At 32.1% G+C, this 18,396-nt stretch overlaps 5 protein-coding genes across 7 annotated transcripts in view; 2 read left to right on the top strand and 3 right to left on the bottom strand.

Moving 5' to 3' along the window:
* Positions 1-1,889, bottom strand: part of LOC130900062 (putative mediator of RNA polymerase II transcription subunit 26) — a 71,889-nt gene extending 70,000 nt beyond the window's left edge. Inside the window, exon 1 of the mRNA XM_057810386.1 lies at positions 1,092-1,889. The gene's annotated coding sequence lies outside the window, so the exon portion shown is untranslated. The remainder of the gene's footprint in view (positions 1-1,091) is intronic.
* LOC130900065 (iron-sulfur protein NUBPL) overlaps positions 1-5,034 on the top strand; it is a 72,524-nt gene extending 67,490 nt beyond the window's left edge. For 2 of the 3 annotated variants that reach the window (XM_057810397.1, XM_057810396.1), the window contains exons 2-5: positions 4,028-4,184; positions 4,234-4,399; positions 4,444-4,628; positions 4,680-5,034. In XM_057810397.1, coding sequence (XP_057666380.1) covers positions 4,085-4,184; positions 4,234-4,399; positions 4,444-4,628; positions 4,680-5,023 — 795 coding nt within the window. In that variant the 5' untranslated portion in view covers positions 4,028-4,084 and the 3' untranslated portion in view covers positions 5,024-5,034. Of the gene's footprint in view, positions 1-3,879; positions 3,974-4,027; positions 4,185-4,233; positions 4,400-4,443; positions 4,629-4,679 lie in introns of those variants that run through there. The other variant, XM_057810395.1, reaches the window with a different exon arrangement.
* Positions 3,116-3,635, bottom strand: LOC130900070 (ubiquitin-like protein 5). Its single transcript, XM_057810404.1, has 2 exons — positions 3,374-3,635; positions 3,116-3,222 (listed from the first exon to the last, which is right to left on the bottom strand). Exons 1-2 carry the CDS (start codon positions 3,549-3,551, stop codon positions 3,179-3,181), a joined length of 222 nt encoding a protein of 73 aa, XP_057666387.1. The 5' UTR covers positions 3,552-3,635; the 3' UTR covers positions 3,116-3,178.
* Positions 5,035-5,246: 212 nt separating the features above from the next.
* On the bottom strand, positions 5,247-10,246 carry LOC130900068 (surfeit locus protein 4 homolog). Its single transcript, XM_057810399.1, has 5 exons — positions 10,084-10,246; positions 9,352-9,615; positions 7,557-7,787; positions 7,184-7,363; positions 5,247-6,953 (listed from the first exon to the last, which is right to left on the bottom strand). The coding sequence occupies exons 1-5, from the start codon at positions 10,132-10,134 to the stop codon at positions 6,867-6,869; spliced, it is 813 nt and encodes a 270-aa protein (XP_057666382.1). The 5' UTR covers positions 10,135-10,246; the 3' UTR covers positions 5,247-6,866.
* LOC130900063 (nonsense-mediated mRNA decay factor SMG7-like) lies at positions 10,234-17,624 on the top strand. Its single transcript, XM_057810388.1, has 12 exons — positions 10,234-10,517; positions 10,573-10,789; positions 10,841-11,118; positions 11,567-11,752; positions 11,807-12,186; positions 12,784-12,927; positions 12,983-13,175; positions 13,231-13,358; positions 14,706-14,920; positions 14,977-15,583; positions 16,794-17,023; positions 17,083-17,624. The coding sequence occupies exons 1-12, from the start codon at positions 10,477-10,479 to the stop codon at positions 17,317-17,319; spliced, it is 2,856 nt and encodes a 951-aa protein (XP_057666371.1). The 5' UTR covers positions 10,234-10,476; the 3' UTR covers positions 17,320-17,624.
* Positions 17,625-18,396: the final 772 nt, after the last annotated feature.

The raw sequence follows: 18,396 nt of genomic DNA, 5'->3' as shown, positions 1-18,396 counted from the left end.
TTCGTTTTCTGTATATATATAAATATACACCAAGTTTATTTGATCTTTACTTATAAATTTACTAGTTCAAATTCTCGACGCACAAGCGAGCGTCTACAAATAAACCCAGTGTATTGTTATTGTTTAAAAATATATCCAAGCATACTTTCACAAACAATTTTTCCGTCATTATGTTCGTTAGCGTACGCGTGGGAAATTCCAAAAATACACCAACTGCATTGGCATGACAAAAGGTAAAATGCGCAAGCGCAAAAAATTAAAACAGTACCTGTTTATAGAAAGGTGTTAGTACACTGTTATTTAAATACGACAAGTGTTAATTACAGTCAAATATTTATAAGCATCCTATTCATCTTTGTGAACGTCCATATTTTATATAAACACGTCTATTTATAACGTATTTTATTCGAACGAAGTAAAACGGGGTTAACGGCTTATTTGTCTCACGGCTAAAGCGAAAGCCGTGTATACTTATCACAAATCCAATATTTTAATTTAGTAACCTGCTTTGCTTGTATACAATTTGCAAGTAATGATAACAACAAATACAATAAAATAAATACATCTGGCAACAGCACATCGAATTCTACATGATTTGATGGTTCTATAATAAATAACCATAACCATAGATAAAAATAAAAAAGAAGAAGTATAAAACTGTCACTTATTTAGCTGACATTAATTACTAAATTTATTAATTTATTTACTATTTGTGGAAAATCTCGATTATTTTCAAAACGACTTGTGTGATTCTTATAGATTTTCGTTTGTTGTAGTATATGGTTATTATAGTACTTACATCGTTGCCAGAAGTTCTGAAAGTATAATAAACTTTTGTTTTCGATATTGATATATTAAGATATATCGATATTGAGAATATTTACATGATTTTAACTTACATATGCAAGTGTAGCTATAACTTTAGTGGCAATTAGGTATAGAACACATTAATTTTGATTATATTTCGTTACAAATTCGTATTAAACATCGAGTTGTGCTACAGTGAAATGTGAAAAAAAAACTAAGTGGAAGCCATATTTTTTACGGGCAACCTAAGTCAGGTATGAGAATAATTCAGAAATCAGATTTACCTTAAAAAAAATGGATAATTAATCCTTATAATCCTATCCAAGTGAAAAATCCCGTCGGTAATCCAAAAAATTGCCACACTAGTTTCGCAATCACTGAGCACTTTTTTTATCACGCACTGTACATAGTTTACACTTAATGGAAGCGTCGATAAAAGTAATCTATCGGAAACTTGTGAAAACCCTCAACACGTCGCAAATCGCACCAAACCAAACCAAACGGTACTTATACCGAAAATAACATACGAACTACGTGGCAAAGAAACAAAAATAGCAATTGAATGAATACGATTTAAACGACAAAACACAATCGCGCGATTATCGCTATGTAAACATTTTTCTATGGCACACTTACACTACTACACAAAGTAGGCATAAATAAATCCACTTTGATCGGCATCCACCGCCAATAACCCACTTGCACTAAAACAGGTCGCTCAAACGATCGAACCGTTGATCAATAAAAATACCGATCACTGAGTTGGTTTTCTTTGTCGCGAAATTATTAGACAAACGTCGCGACAATGCAAATAAAAAATTGACAGGCGCGGTTCGAAAATTCGACAAATTACGCGTCCTACTCGGTTACCACAACTCGAATGAGAGCGGTGCGGCGGGAAAGGAAAAGCACAACGCAGAATTATAAAGTGGGAGAAGTGCCCGCTCGTTGTCCTCCTCATCGGCTTCTTGCACGGTTGCCAGGTTTCAAAAACTTCCATCATCCGAAGATTTTTACCTATAATATAATAGCTGAAATATTTAACTACTTCAGCATGCTCAATTTAATACCTCAATTTATTTCTTATCTAGTATTCGATAAAAAAAGTTATTCACCATATAATTTGAATTTGAAATATATACAAGGTTGATAAAAAACATTGAAATAATGAAATGTTTTGGCGGTCATTTTGCTATCATTGAAGAGAGTATATTGGGGTTTGATAAAAGATTTATCATTAAATTAAAGTTTCAATGAAAAAAAAATCGTATTTATTAGTATTCTTATCTATTATTTAATAGTATGCATGCGTTTTTTAATATGGAAATCATCAAATCCTTTTTATTATGTGATACATAATTAAAATGAAATGTAATTTTCTTAATATCATGTCAAATATTCACATTAATCTTATGTATAGTTTCGAAGACATGCTTTCGTAGAATTCGTATTTCATATTCAGTTAATCAAGTATCTTGTATCTAGGACATGGCAATAATAGTATGTGGCATGTTTTCAAATTTGACATTTGACATAAAACTTACCGAAGTACGTTCCAATTGATTCTTTGCGTGCCAGGCTCATGAGCGTCAAACTTATTGATGTTTAATAAATTGGAAAGTAACTAATTTGGATTTAGACGTAATTAAATATTCAATACAAAGTTCATAAAATAGTAAACATATTTTGAACAGAATTTTTTTCAAAAAACCTTTACATTATCGATTGTACAATGTCACTTTCTAGGTAATATTTATATTCACAGATTTATGTGTATTGGAATGATGTTATCAACTTTTGTTTCGTGGGTAGAAGTGAAAACGGCGTATTAGTAACGTCAAATTATATATGTAATACTTTTATATGGACATTTTCTATAAGTGGAAGCTGATCCGACTAAGAAAGACAGAATGATAACGCTTTCTCTATTCTCCGGGGCTCCAGGTCGGTTCTGCGCATTCTCAATTATATCTCAAACTGTTTGAATGGAAAAATTCGAATTTGCAATTTTGATTCTATGTTGAAACATTAATTGTCAATTAGTTTTAATTAAAATAAAAAAAAACTACCTAGTATATATTTAAAACCTTCCCACTTTCCCTATTTTCTTTCAGTTGATCGAGAAATTAGAAATAAATTTCATATTCTACATGTAATATTTTTATTTTTTAGTTATTTTCGTTTCGCAAAAACTTGTTGACTCACTGTAATAATCAACTTTTCGGTGAAATTCATTCAATGGATCATTAATCCTCACTTATTTAAGAGTAAAGGTTAGTTAAAGAAACACAAGTAATAAATACGTTTATTTAAAAATATAAAATAATTACAACTTAAAATCTAGATTATATAAGTGTTCCCTCTGTTCCTATTATTGATAATATAATTCAATATTCATCCCATCATGAATTTCATCTATAAATAAATTAAGGAAAAACGTTTTTTGTTTACGTCAAATTGTATTGCTAGAAATCATTTTTGTATTAAAACACGAATTTTCATTATAATTTTAATACTTTTAATGAAAAAACTGACAAAAAATGTAGTTTTTGTTAAAAAAGGATACAATCTTGCAGTTGAATGTGGTCCTTAAAAGTAGTATACCATTTCTTCAAAATTATTTTATCCCATCGTGTTCCAGTTTGCGCCGCAATAAGTTTCTTCAGATCTCCAACTGTATCGTCGGGGTTACATTTAACCCTTACCTTTTTACCCAAACGGTCGTTGCAAGTTATTTCTATCATATTTATTAGATAATAAAGTTTCTAATTTGTTATTTTCTAATTTGTGTGTTCGACTAATGTTAACCTATTTTGTTTGACATATGTCAATCGCTTCTTCTTTTTAATTTATTTGTAGCTGTCACAGATATTGGATAACAGCACAAAATTATCTTAAAACCTTGTTAGAAAATTTATAGAACTTTGAATATTTAAGAGGATAAACGTATATAACTTTATAGCTTTGAATATATAATCATTTCATAGTTTAATGGCTTAGCTATTGTAGCTATATGACAATCAAGACCATTTTATTGGTAGATCAAATTTTCGTAGTATAATCCATAAATGAGAAGAAGAAAGTTAGTAGAGGATTATCTAAAATGTTATTTTTCATTAAACGAAAAAATTTCTTTATACATTTTAAGAAGAAACTTTTATTACAGGTTACGTTAGGACATTTTTAAATAAATATTTACTCAATTTGTTAATTATTTCAGAACTTAGTACACTTATCAACTGATAATGTGGATATAAACGAAAAAAGACAACAATTAATGTCTCGTGGATTACCTAAGCAAAAACCTATAACAGGAGTTAAAAATATAATCCTCGTATCGTCCGGTAAAGGAGGTGTCGGTAAAAGCACAACATCAGGTAACAATTTAAACTAATTAATTTACGGTTAATTAACATTTATTATTAGTTAATATAGCAACGGTTTTAAAACATATAAATCCCAATAAAGGAATCGGTCTTTTGGATACAGATGTATTCGGTCCTTCTATACCTTTAATGATGAATTTAAATGATCAACCGTTTATAAACAAAGAAAATCTAATGGAACCCCTCGTCAATTACGGAGTTAAATGGTAATATTTACATTAAACTTCACCCCTACAAACAATTTTTTTAGTATGTCCATGGGTTTCCTCGTAGGTAAAGAAGCGCCTGTAATATGGAGGGGTCTTATGGTAATGCAAGCGTTAGAAAAATTGATTAGACAAGTCCATTGGGGTACTTTGGAGTATTTAATAGTGGACACACCACCTGGAACTGGAGATACACTTTTAAGTCTTGTACAGAACTTACCCATAACAGGTATAATTATCATTTAAATATTAATAATCTCTACAAGGTATTTTAATGTAGGTGTTGTTCTGGTGACTACTCCCCAAACGGCTGCATTGGAAGTAACAAAAAGAGGAGCCGGTTTATTTAAAAAACTGAACGTACCTATAATAGGTTTAGTCGAAAATATGAATTATATAAAATGTACTGCTTGTTTTAAAAATATCGATCTGTTTGGGAAAGGTACCACGAAATTAGCACATGAGCTAAGTTGTAGTATATTAGCTAGTCTTCCTTTAGATCCGGGTATATCTTCAAGTACCAACGAAGGAATTCCAATAGTTGCGAGTGATAAAGAAAGTGACGTAAGCAAACTTTATGAAATTATAGCACGTTGTATCATCAAGTTTGTCGAAAATAAATAAGTAAATTATGATATGGAATTTATTTAACAAAAAAAACACATTTGTCGTAATCACATCCAATGCCTTGTATTCGTTTTAAAAATGTTTGTTATTGTATTAATTTATCTTTACAGGGTGTTTTCATTTTCTTTAGATACCTACCTACCATAGTTTCTCTCAGTCCTGATTAATTAACAAAATTTGATATTTTTGAGGTTAGAAAGGGGGCTAAATTAAACTACAATTATGTAATTTCCTTTATTGAAAATAATTAAAAAAATAAATATATTTCAAAGGTACTTTCTAAAAATTGTATAAGTTCCACTTTGCAACGTTGCGAAGCGAAATAAAATTTTTGGGTATTAAATGTTTATGGGTGTAAATAAAATTTAACAAAAAAAATACACATGCAACAGTGTCACATTCTATATGGTATTAAGTCAAAAAACAAATAAATTCAATAGAGTATATACATATCCATGTTTTTCTTCAATTAAAATAAAAGTTATGCTTAAATTATGTTGAAATTTTTTACCTTACAACGTTAACAATTTTAAAGTGGAAAAAGTCGAACAGAATTTTGTTTAAACAGATGAAATTTGATAAAAAAAACGTCGGAAGACAAAAAAAAAAGAAAATTGCATTAAAAAATGATCGAAAGGCCTAATGCATAAATAATTAAGTCCATTTTATGTTAAAAATGGTCAATTTCACAATTTTTTCATTCTTAGACATTTTTATATGTTTGTTGTTATGATTTTTCTGTTTGTTTTAATAGAAAATCAGTTTTTCTATGAAAATAAACTTAAAATCAAGAAAAATCATCACAAAAAACCCTAAAAAGCTCTAATGAGGAAATAACTAATAAATATTGTGCGTTTTAGCCACTCAATTCATGTAAAATGATGTAAAACAACAGATGGGAAGTCAAACATTGTTAATTTTCAATAGTACAGTCAATTTTGTTAAATAATTCCAACCTAACCTCACATTCCAATATATACCAAATTCTTCCTGCATCATTTAAATCAGTGATTGCAAAAGGGGTCAACAAGAGACTTTAGAAGAATTATACAATGAAAACAAAAAAAAAATGGATTTTTTATATAAATGTAGCAAAAGGGGACCCACCGAAGTAGTTCTTGGGAAAAAAATTTGGGTACTTCTGCTTTAAATAAAGCTGAAACTAGTTATGGAACAGCTTCTAGTACCCCATAAATTTGAGGGGAAACAATTATGTTTCAAAACAATAAGGAAAACAACCGTACAGCAAACTAAATGGGTTTACGATGGAATACGGTTGGTCTATACACTAGAACCTCGATTTAATCACCAAAAAAGAGAAAAATCATAAAAAATTCGATCCAATAGTAGATTAAACCTTAAAAACAGTAAAAAAAATTGAGAATTAAGATCAACTTTATATCCCCATTGCAAAAATTGGTCCATAAATTCAACATAGTATCAAAAATACTAAACGAAGTCAAGTTAACTGAATGAAATATGAAAATATAGATAAAAAAAGTAGTAAATAACCAAAATAAAACGATATACAACAGAAATGAAGATACCAAATTGAATCACGAAGAAAAACCAAATACCAAGTAATGGAATAAGACAAAAGGGTAGTTTGTGGTACTTAAATGAAAAAATCGAAGATATTGAATCAAAATATTACAATCAGCTTTGGGGAAATTATTTCGTATACGAAATTCTGTTTGAATTCGTCCATTTAAAATTGTTATTCGAAGATAAAATACGCGTAAAACAAAAAAAAATTAGTAACGCATATTTAAGGTATAAAAAGAGTCGGGAATTATAATTTTGTTGTCACGAGTTGTTTACTAAATTGAATGGCACGGTTCTACCACCGCTTTTTGTGCTCGTCCATAGAAACACCTCCTGGACCCAAATACACTATCATCAATAGTCCACCAATAACGGATAATGTCTAAAAATATATTTAAAAATAAATATTCACTATTACTAGTTGGAATAATATTAAATTTTAGTTGTAAATAGAATAAATCAACATTATTTATGTATAAACGAATGAGCTAGTTCGGATCTGTCGTTTGTTTACATAATCAAGACTATCGGGAATGTAAACAAACGACAGGACCGGATTTAGTACATTTATGTTGTACCGATAGATTAGAAAATAAATAAAATAAGACCCACCTGGAAGAAATCATATTTGAGGAAGTCTCTTAACGGTTTGTAGTCTGGAATATTCCACCACGCGTTATGATAAAAGTTCAATGTTGTAAGTAACAAAACTAGAGTCAATGCAGCTAATTTAGTTTTATATCCTACTGTAACTAGTACCATTAAAAGTGAACCTAATAGATCCAAAGTAATCTGAAAAGAATTTTTCCATAAAAAACGACAATTTTCACTCCTCCAGGACCGTATCATGATTTATTGGAAGTTTTCGATAAAAAAAACAAACCGGTACTCTCCAGTTATCTCCTCGAGGAGACTTCAAATTTTGTACTACGTGATTTGAAGAAATGAAAATTTCAATTGAACAGAAAAAAAATTAAACTCTCACCTGTAGGAAACTCATTTCGAATCGAATTAGAGTTATGAACATGAAGGCCAACAACACCCGACCAGTCAATTGTAAATAATTTTTGGGTTTGTTGTCTCCTAGAGAGGGTACACCGGCGAATAAACTTTTAGCCTCGCCTCGGCTTTCCGCTAAAACGAGTAATAAGGCTCCTATGAGGGCCAGATTTCTAAAGAGGAACTGAAGATCCCATAAAATGCTGTAAGCCAATGTCTAAAATACAAATTAATATTCTTAGCAACAACAAATTACTTTTTTCATAATTTTTATAAAACACTAGCTTATCCGGTAGACTTTCTACTGTCTCAATCGTTAAATAAAAGACCTAAACTGAAATACTGGCTGTTGATAAGGTTTCGATTTGATACAATCTGTTAATCAATTTAAAGCTTTCTTAAAAGGCCATTTTCTTGGGTTTTTTTCTTCTCCTTTGAGGTACCTAAATCTTTTTATCGAATGAAACGTTTCGCAGAGTAGATTCCTCCCAAAAAAGGCTATTTTCTTGGGGTTTATGTCCCACTCTCCTACTTCTTTGGGGCACTCAAATCTTTTTAACGAAAAAGACATTATCAAGTGATATAATCATGAATATTTTGGATTGTCTTGAATCTTAGGTGTTCATTATTGAGATTACGGTCCAAAATATGGAGCCGTCCTTGTTTGGCAAAGCTGTTACAACTTATGAAAACATCCTTATGTGACTCTAGAATATTGTACAAACATTAGTTTAAGAAAAAAACATCCTACATAATATTTTTGTTATTGTAACATCCTTAATGAATCACGAATAACATAAAAAGCAATTTTTACCAAATCATTTATATTTTTTGTCATTAAATTGATTGTAAGCTTTTTAAGGAAATATTTGCACCTAGTTGATCTTTCAAACATACCAAATAAATAAATTTTTCAATGTCAAATTCATTTCTGCAAACAGTACTTTTACAAATACACTATAAGACTCGTGAAAACGTTTAAAAAAAAATTTGAACTCGTTCTGGGTTATCTGTCGACTACTTCAACTGCTTTCTTCGCAGTGTCTAATGTTTGACTTCAAAAATGTGCATAAAATTGTGTCAAGCTATTAATCACTTTGGATTTGCCACTTAAAATCTTCCAGTATGTCCTCATAAGGTAGATACAAGCCAAGGGTAGTAGTTTTATGTCACTTTGTCTTCAGATTCGCCACTAGAAGTCTTTTTGTGAGTCCTTGTACGCTTTACTGATCAGATTTAGCACTTTGTGTCTTTGAATCTTACCAAAAATACAAAATGTACTACTAGGATGGTTTTAAACCATTCCCAACATTTAGAAAGCAGATAAAAGCCTTCTAACAATAATTCCATAGCAGTTCCTTCGAATTTTATGTCATCTTATTACTTTATTTTCAATAATTCGCTTCATGTTGTACCACGCTTCGTAAAATTGATAATTACATTTTTATTTTACAAAATAATAAACTAATTGTTATATTTTTGAAGTTAACTAACACAATTCTATTATATACAATATTAAATTAGTATTTTTCGCATTATAAACAACATCCAGAATCAAACTGTACGTAAACGTCGAAATTAGAAGATAATAACAAAACTAGGAACATTCCTGAACAAATATCTCATTATCAAACACATTATCTTTAAATTAAGAAAAATAAACCTGCAGAACACAAATATAGAAGTTAATGTGTTTTTAACATCAATAAACTTCCTGTAAACTAAATTATAATCATATTAAACAATATTTATATGCATAAAAAGTCATAAATGATATTTACCTGTAGTACTACGATGAAGAACAATACCCCACAAGCTATATTGACCCGATATCTGATAATTACCATTACACAACCACCCAATTGACCGATTAAGTTAATTAAAACAAAAACGGTGGCTAAAAATTTCCCACAACCCCATGACATATCCATATATTCCCTTTGTTCTGACCACTGAAACCACATTCTTAATCCATCTTCTAAGAATGTTGATATCAGACATACTCGTGCTAATGTGGGTAGAATGTGTTTCAATTTTCTTATAACCTAGAAATATTACATTAAAATTTCCAAAAAATACTAATTATAAACAATAATACAGAATAATCACATAATATGATTTTGTAATAAAAAACCAATGAAGAATTGTAATAAAATCATATGAATATATCTTTATGTCATGTTTAATTTATAGAAAGCGTTTATAAACACTAGTTTCACCATATGGTATTAAAAAAAAAACTTTTCCAAAATATAACCTAACTTATATACATAAAATTAAATAGTTAATTTATTTATGTAACATATGTTAAATTTATAAACAAGAACCAATTAGAAAAAAACTGATTTTATTTAATTTCAACATACTTCTAATTGAACAATCTTAAATTATTTCTAGGTCTCTAGAGGTGACGTGACATTTTTATCTTAAATTTTTAAAACTTCATAAATTATTGAATTAAATTAATGATTTTAATATTATTTAAAAAAATTATTATATAAATAAGTACTTACTGTATCAGCAATATCCTCTGCATTCGAAATATATTCATTAGGAATATTCATTTTTATTTTATATTTTGAGCGAAAAGCTCCACGCAATCACCTAACTAGGTATCAAAAGTGCCAAAAGTCAATTTGTAATGAACACATCTTCAATGTCAAGTCACTGTCATATAAAATCATCGCCTTTTACTCTACAACATATACAGTTACCCCTTCTCATAAATAGGTAATAAAGACCCTCAAAAAAAGAAGAATAAAAAAATTGACAAATCTCAATTTTCCAGAATTTTGATAAATAAATATGTGGTTGTCTTTAGGAAAATATTTAACAACTTTGATTCAATAACCACATCGATATAATGTGATTTGTTTTGAGAAAGTTAAAATTTCGTCGTAAATTGTATGAAAAATATGGGATATAAAGCAGCTGTTCAAGTTTTGAAGTAAGAATCTAGAATTGTAAATATTTTCTTACCATATTTTTTATTTCAATTTTAGGCAAGCAGAAGATTTAAAAATAAAAGTTTCAAGGAAAAACGATTGGTTAAATAACGCCGAAGCTTGGACAGACCAACAGAAACTACAAACAATATACCATCAAGTACTTGTACTTGATTTAGAATACGCGTTGGATAAAAAAGTGGAACAAGATTTATGGAATATAGGTTTCAAAAACCATATATCCAGTTTACAAGAACAAGCAAGAGATAAAAAAGTAGGTAAGTTGATTTTATATGAATATTCAATTAAATTTAATTGATTTCAGAATATACATCGTTCTGATTGTCAAGCGCTTCTAACATGGGCTTTAGAATCTGCTTCTGGTTTTTACATTACGTTATTGCAAGAATTGTGTAACACATTTGACGTTGATTTACCTTTCCGTAAAAGGGGAAATGTTTTTGGACAAACAACTCCTAATTCCGACCTTTCGGGTTTACCTCAGACATCATCTTGCCTTTACGTTTGCCAATACTGCTTAGTACATCTGGGAGACATAGCTCGATATAGGAATCAAAGAAAACAAGCCGAGAGTTTTTATAAGTAATTATAATTGATTTTTTAATGAAATATTAATAATAAATTGTCTTTTTTCTTTATATTCACACATCATGCAACAGGAGAAGCGAGATTTTACATATATGCTATTTTTATACCTAACCTTTCTCAGCTGCTTAACAATGCAAAAGAAATTTCTACTTAACTATAAATTGATTACAATGTACAATGATTATATTATAGTACTGTTCGTTTCGGGACAATTGAACTACTGGCAACAAGTTAACTGGATGCAAATATTCAACTTGAGTGATTAAGTACTGATTTTAATAAATCTTTTATGAGGATCCATTGATTCATAGAATACATTCAGTACTTATGGGGTATTTTGCGAACTTGTGGGTGGATCTGGGGATTAAGATGCAACTTTTTCTTTCGATATGCTTCTCAATTTTTAAATTATTAGTTTAAAGTTTAATTTACTTGTTTTTAGGCAGGCTATATTAGTATCACCAACTAGCGGTCATCCGTACAATCAACTGGCGCTTCTAGAAGCCAGCCAAGGGAATAAATTATCCACTGTGTTTTATTATATCAGAGGAATTGCTGTGAAACATCCGTTTCCGGGTTCAGCGACTAATTTATCTTGTACTTTGAGCTCCGCTATTGATAAAGACAGGTACCTTTTTATTTGTTTATATACACATGTATTGTATTTTTTATTATTTTCTAGTCCTTCGGAAAAAATCCAAACGAAAATGACGGTGAACGAGTTTATTCAACTTTTCTTATGCACTCACGGATACTTTCACACAGGTACGGAACTAAAACAAGCCGAGCTTTCAGTGAAAAGCTTAAATTCCGTAATGACCGCCCTTGTGGCTACCCAAAGTTTCACCAGAGATATGCTCATTAAAATGACTACAATAAATTTATACGCTTTGAGCCACATCGGATCTGATTTGAATAAAATAGACGAATTGACTTGTGACGAGAAAAAAATTAGAGAATTGGTTCTGGAATTGATAGCGGGATCTTTGTGTGCTTTCCTGGTTCCAGTTCATACACTTAAAATGGATGAGGGGCTCATGGATTATTACGCCCTTCCAGCAGGTTAGTTTTTTTTATTTAAAATTATCATTAGTTGTTATTAGTTCATTTTTGTAGAGATATATTCACTTTTTAACTAAATTTTTTCAATAAATAAAATCTAAAATTTATTATACAGTGTGGCAACAAAATATTAGACGTATTCAGGCGATATAATAGAATCCAAAAAATTATGCGGACCAAAGTTATGGGAAAGAAACACTAATAGAACAGTTTATGGGGATCAAAATCGTGGAAAAGAACCAGTAGATGAAATTATGGGGGTTGGGAATGTTGGTGTATAAACACTAATAGAAATCAACGTGGGGACCAACATGATGGATCTTTTTGAACGAGTAAATCAATTTCTTACACACCTGGAGATGAAGTGGTCGTTTACAGAAAGGGAATATTGCATATTGAGCATCCCGGTTGTTATTCCGTATCGAAAACACAAATTTAAATCGAAATAATCGTTTACATAACCTCAATTCTACAATTGGAGTTTGTAGCTCGTCAATCCGTAGTTTGAGAAGCTGGGGCAAAAGTTGTGGCCGTGTATGAGGACACAAGTGTCCAAATCTTATAAAAATACCCCCTTAATTGTTTTTTTTTTTTCAGTAAAACTTCTACTGTATTCCATTAACAACGATCCGGACGTTTTGAAAGAGAAAGTATTCACGAATCGATTGCAGATATGGCCGAGTCTAGTCAAATTATTAAATAACGTCCAGCAATATCTCAAAGGATTCAATACCAACAAATGTAAGTAGCGTAAAAAATTTTTTTTGTATAAAAAAATAATTTTTTTTCGTTTCAGATTCGAAAGTGCCATTGCCGGAAGATAAGATGCTCGAGGGGTTCCTACCCCTGTGTAAAAATTTCAAGGACTTCGATTTTAAAGAAGACATGGGTGATGCGAAGATCGAAAGATCCGTTAGAATGAAACGGATAATTAAAATGAGCTTGTGGTTGACCGATTTGGATTTGAACGGGAATAAATTGATTTTGAAGTGAGTATTGAGCGATGTATCGGTGAGAATAATCGCGCGACGCAATTTTTTCCAGAAACGAAGTTGACGGAGAAACGGTGTTCGAACCGGTGTGCATACAACCGGATCCGACAAACGATTTGTTGGAGGAAATGAGGTCGTTCGGTGTGGCGGACAGTTATTATGAAAATACAGCCGGAAAAAGTGAGTCGATCGTGATTTTTATTGATAAAAATGTATCAAAAAATTCTCAAATCTCTTTTGCTATAATCAAATTTGAGAATTATTCCGTTATCTCTCATTATTTTTTACTTATTCCTTACATATGAGAATGGAGCCTCATATTGGTTAAACTTCCAATATATTTATCAGAAAAAACAATATATTCGTTGATAAACAAGGTGTAATCAAAAAATATAATTTACAATAATGAAACATCTTCTAAGATTGTTTTCAAGTTGTTATGGACTACTTAACAAGTGAAAATGAGACAGATGAGGACGTAAAATGGTCAGGACTTTCTTTAATTTTGAAAAAAAATCCAAAAAGGAACGGATGGAATGTTCTATAACCTCAAAAACCCAATCAGGAGTCGTTGGAATGTGTTTTGATTTCAAAAATTCTATAAAAAAACTGTTGGAACGTTCTTTAACCTTCAAAACCTAATGAGGAACGGTTAGAACGTTCTTTAACCTTAAAAAACCCAAAAAGACACGGTTAGAATGATCTTTAACCTTAAAAAACCCAAAAGGACACGGTTAGAACGTTCTTTAACCTTAAAAAACTCAAAAAAGAACGGTTAGAACGTTCTTTAACCTTAAAAAACCCAAAAAAGAACGGTTAGAACGTTCTTTAACCTTAAAAACCTAATGAAGAACGATTAGATCGATCTTTAACCTTAAAAAACCCAAAAACACACGGTTAGATCGATCTTTAACCTTAAAAAACCCAAAAGGACACGGTTAGAACGTTTTCTAACCTTAAAAAACTCAAAAAAGAACGGTTAGAACGTTCTTTAACCTTAAAAACCTAATGAAGAACGGTTAGATCGATCCTTAACCTTAAAAAACCCAAAAATACAGGGTTAGAACGATCTTTAACCTTAAAAAAGCCAAAAATACACGGTTAGAACGTTCTTTAACCTTAAAAAACCCAAAAAAGAACGGTTAGAACGTTCTTTAACCTTAAAAACCTAATGAAGAACGGTTAGATCGATCTTTAACCTTAAAAAACCCAAAAGGACACGGTTAGAACGTTTTCTAACCTTAAAAAACTCAAAAAAGAACGGTTAGAACGTTCTTTAACCTTAAAAACCTAATGAAGAACGGTTAGATCGATCCTTAACCTTAAAAAACCCAAAAATACAGGGTTAGAACGATCTTTAACCTTAAAAAAGCCAAAAATACACGGTTAGAACGATCTTTAACCTTAAAAAAGCCAAAAACACACGGTTAGAACGTTCTTTAACCTCAATAACCTATGGAGAAGTGATTTGAAAAATGAGAAATTTGATTAGAACAATTGAGAAATAAAAATAATCATTCACTTTAGGTTTGGAAAAAAAAGCTGGTATCCTCAAACCGCAGGGTTCTTTGGAAAAATCGCGAGAAGAAAGGGAAATGCTGAGTAACGCCACAGTAGAAACACCCCCCGGAAACTTCAACCCCATATCTCTCAAAGCAGCGGACGCCGCCAAAAACAAAAGGGGCAAACAAAACGTCGCCTTGCAATCGATTTTCAAAAAAATGGAAGAGAGTAGCAAACAGGTGAGTACATCCAAAAATTTTCCAATCAAATTCAATAATTTCCGATTAAATCGCAGGTTAAGTTCATCGTGGACGATACCGATACGGACAAAACCGTAAAATTCGACCAGATACAATCGAAACCGCCGCCTCCGCCGCCCGCTTCCACCCAAAATCAACCGTTCAACCCGCCGATTAGGACGCAAAACTTCAACCAAACCATCCAGTCGTTTCCGATGCCGCCCCCGCCTACCCAACCGGACTATTTGACGGCTCTGAGAAACATGCCCAACATGCAGATGAACGACAACAATTACCAATACCAGAAAAAGGAACCCGGTATACCCAACATGGGGGTACAGATAATGCCGCCGCCGCCGCCGCCGCCGTATCAAAATAGTTTCCAAAATAATAAAACCGTCGTACCGCCGCCTCCATTGAACCAAAAACCACTCGGTTACCAACAACAACAACAGAATTCTTTCCCAACGGCGCCTTTCCAGAACGTTTCTTTCCCCCCATCGCATCCTTTTAATACTTGGAAAAGGGAAGACGTACCCCCCATGCCCAACCCCAATTGGTGGCAGAACAATCAACAGTCGCAGCAGAATAACTATCGGACGGATTACCAGTTGAATTACCCGCCTTCGTTTTCTAATAACGCATCGTCCAATTACATACAAGGTAGTTTGATTCGGTGTCTGGTCTGGTCCTTCGAGCCGGGTATACCCGGCTCGAAGGACCAATCGATACAATTCTTGATATATTAGTATAAAACGGTGTTTTTAATCCGTAAAACATTTTTTTTAGTTCAAAAATAATGAACAGTCATTTATTAAGGATAATCTATTCAAATTTTTAGATAATTTTGATTAAAAATGAACCGAAATGTTCTTAAAAACTTCATTTATCGATATTTCCATACGTTTCCATTCATATTCACGAAACTATCGGTTATATCCTAACAGTTACATTATCTGGTCCTTCGAGCCTACATTATACCCGGCTCGAAGGACCAAATAATGTAATTGTTAGAAATCGGTATTAATATTGCCAATAATTTCAGAAATTCGAATTTAAATAGATTGAAATACCGATGAATGGAGTTTCTTAGTTCAATTTAGCTGAAAATAATCTAAAAATTTAAATTTATTTTCCTTTACGAATGTCCATTTCCGTTTTTTAAACCGTAAAAATGGTTTCACGGATTAAAAACACTGTTTTATATCACTATATCAACAATTACGTTGTCTGGTCCTTCGAGCCGGGTATACCCGGCTCGAAGGACCAACTAGTGTTAGTGTAAGCCGAAAAGTATTTTAAATACAAGTTTTTTTGGGGTTTTAGTACTTCAACTTGCTATTTTTAAAAATTAAGTAACATACAGTTGGAAATAATCTTGAAATTACTGTAAGGTACTCACCCTTTTTTCAGAATAATTCTTGTTTATCCCCTCACGGTCTTCCCAACATCAGGATTAATTCTCGAATAATTTTTTAGCATATTTTCCATTCGTTGGTAGAATTAGAAATCGCATGGTGTTAAATCTGGCGCATGAGGTGGATAAGGGCAGACAAAAAGACCGTATAAGTAAAAAACTCGTGATATAAGGGCGATTTGGGGTTACGGGGGGTGGTTATAACGAGAAATAAATCCATTTGCTCAAATTATACGAGGGGAGATCGAAAAATATAGCGAATTTCCAATAACTACGGTCAGAAACGACACGGTGTTAGATCTGGTTATTGAAAGGGATATGGGGCAGATTAAAAGACTTTAGGAGATTAAATGAGAGCGATTCGGGGTTACAGGGGGTGGTTATAAATCCGTTTGCATAGTTTTTAGTTGTTAATTGTGGTGTTTGAGATCTATTTTTGACAGAAATCTTTTCAAGGTGTGAATAATAAATCGAACAATCAATCCAACGGCGGAGATATCTTCGGATCGCCGTGGAACAGTTACTTGGGCAACTTCATGAGCGACGGTAACAATTTGACGTTTGAAAATTCGTCCTGTCAAGGTATGTCGGTGAGACAAGCCATGCTGAAGGAGGCCACCATGCCCGGCGCACCCGTGGGACCCCCGGGGGGAGTCGGAATCGCCAGATTACCCAACGTCAATCAGGTTGGTGCAGACATTAATTTGTTAATCGACGATTTTGGAGTTTTTTTTTTGTTTTCCAGCCGCCCCCGCCGACGCAGAAGGAACCGCCGTTCGTCCAAAATCAGAACGCTACTCCGGGGTATTCTTTGTTTAATAACAGCTGGACGCCCAATCTGCCCGGTCAGTTGAGGACCAAGTCGGCGGAAAATAATAGTTTGAGTCGGTTGCCTCAGCAGTCGCTGTTCAGCGGGCAAGGTCCGAAATCGTTGGCTCAATTATTAGAGCAACAGAGCCAGTTGTCGAAGAACGACTTGTAGATAACGGAAATTTGATTGTACCGAGAGATATTCGACGGGAACGGATCGAGACAATACTTTAAAACCGAGAGCAATAAAAACGGAGAGACCGAACCGATCGGGTCACTCATTTTCCGTATAATTAATGGGAAATTGTTGGATTACTACAAAGGAAAACATTTCGAAATATTAAAATGTAATTGAACTTTTCTTATTGTCGCAAAAATTGTGGTTATTACGTTTTGAATTGTCGAGTAAGTTTTATTAAAAACTATCCGTGTATTGATTTTTTTTCTATAATAGTTTTCGATCAAAACGATCTAAAAGTTTAAATATATTATCCTTTATGAATGTCTTGTTCATTTCCTTGTCATTTTGCCGTGGTTTCGCGGCTAAAACATCCTGTATAACATCCTTACAACGAAAATTACACTTTTTGGTCCTTCGAGCCGGGTATAATGAAGGCTCGAAGGACCAGATAATGTAATTGTTAGGATATAACCGATAGTTTTATAAATTCCAATGAAAATGTATCGAAATATCGATTAACGAAGTTATTAAGGACCTTTTGATTCAATTTTCCCCAAAAATGTAAATATATTATCCTTTATGAATGTCTTGTTCATTTCCTTGTCATTTTGCCGTGGTTCCGCGGCTAAAACATCCTGTATAATATCCTTACAACGAAAATTACACTTTTTGGTCCTTCGAGCCGGGTATAATGAAGGCTCGAAGGACCAGATAATGTAATTGTTAGGATATAACCGATAGTTTTATAAATTCCAATGAAAATTATCGAAATATCGATTAACGAAGTTATTAAGGACCTTTTGATTCAATTTTCTCCAAAAATGTAAATATATTATCCTTTATGAATGTCTTGTTCATTTCCTTGTCATTTTGCCGTGGTTCCGCGGCTAAAACATCCTGTATAATATCCTTACAACGAAAATTACACTTTTTGGTCCTTCGAGCCGGGTATAATGAAGGCTCGAAGGACCAGATAATGTAATTGTTAGGATATAACCGATAGTTTTATAAATTCCAATGAAAATGTATCGAAATATCGATTAACGAAGTTATTAAGGACCTTTTGAT

The sequence above is a fragment of the Diorhabda carinulata genome, chromosome 12, assembly GCF_026250575.1.
Source record: "Diorhabda carinulata isolate Delta chromosome 12, icDioCari1.1, whole genome shotgun sequence".
Lineage (NCBI taxonomy): Eukaryota > Metazoa > Arthropoda > Insecta > Coleoptera > Chrysomelidae > Diorhabda > Diorhabda carinulata.
The sequence above is the reverse complement of the archived record's forward strand: the minus strand, read 5'-3'. Positions and strand labels throughout refer to the sequence as shown.

Excerpts from the sequence above, each read along its gene's own strand:
- LOC130900070 (XM_057810404.1), bottom strand. The coding sequence starts at position 3,551 with ATGATAGAAATAACTTGCAACGACCGTTTGGGTAAAAAGGTAAGGGTT. Across the intron at positions 3,223-3,373 it reads CCACATTCAACTGCAAGATT|ATGAAATTCATGATGGGATG; the intron begins GTATCCTTTTTT and ends ATTTATTTATAG.
- LOC130900063 (XM_057810388.1), top strand. The coding sequence starts at position 10,477 with ATGAAAAATATGGGATATAAAGCAGCTGTTCAAGTTTTGAA. Across the intron at positions 10,790-10,840 it reads AACAAGCAAGAGATAAAAAA|AATATACATCGTTCTGATTG; the intron begins GTAGGTAAGTTG and ends AATTGATTTCAG. Across the intron at positions 12,928-12,982 it reads AGGATTCAATACCAACAAAT|ATTCGAAAGTGCCATTGCCG; the intron begins GTAAGTAGCGTA and ends TTTTCGTTTCAG.
- LOC130900068 (XM_057810399.1), bottom strand. The coding sequence starts at position 10,134 with ATGAATATTCCTAATGAATATATTTCGAATGCAGAGGATATTGCTGAT. Across the intron at positions 7,364-7,556 it reads TCGAAATGAGTTTCCTACAG|ATTACTTTGGATCTATTAGG; the intron begins GTGAGAGTTTAA and ends AATTCTTTTCAG. Across the intron at positions 6,954-7,183 it reads TCAAATATGATTTCTTCCAG|ACATTATCCGTTATTGGTGG; the intron begins GTGGGTCTTATT and ends ATATATTTTTAG.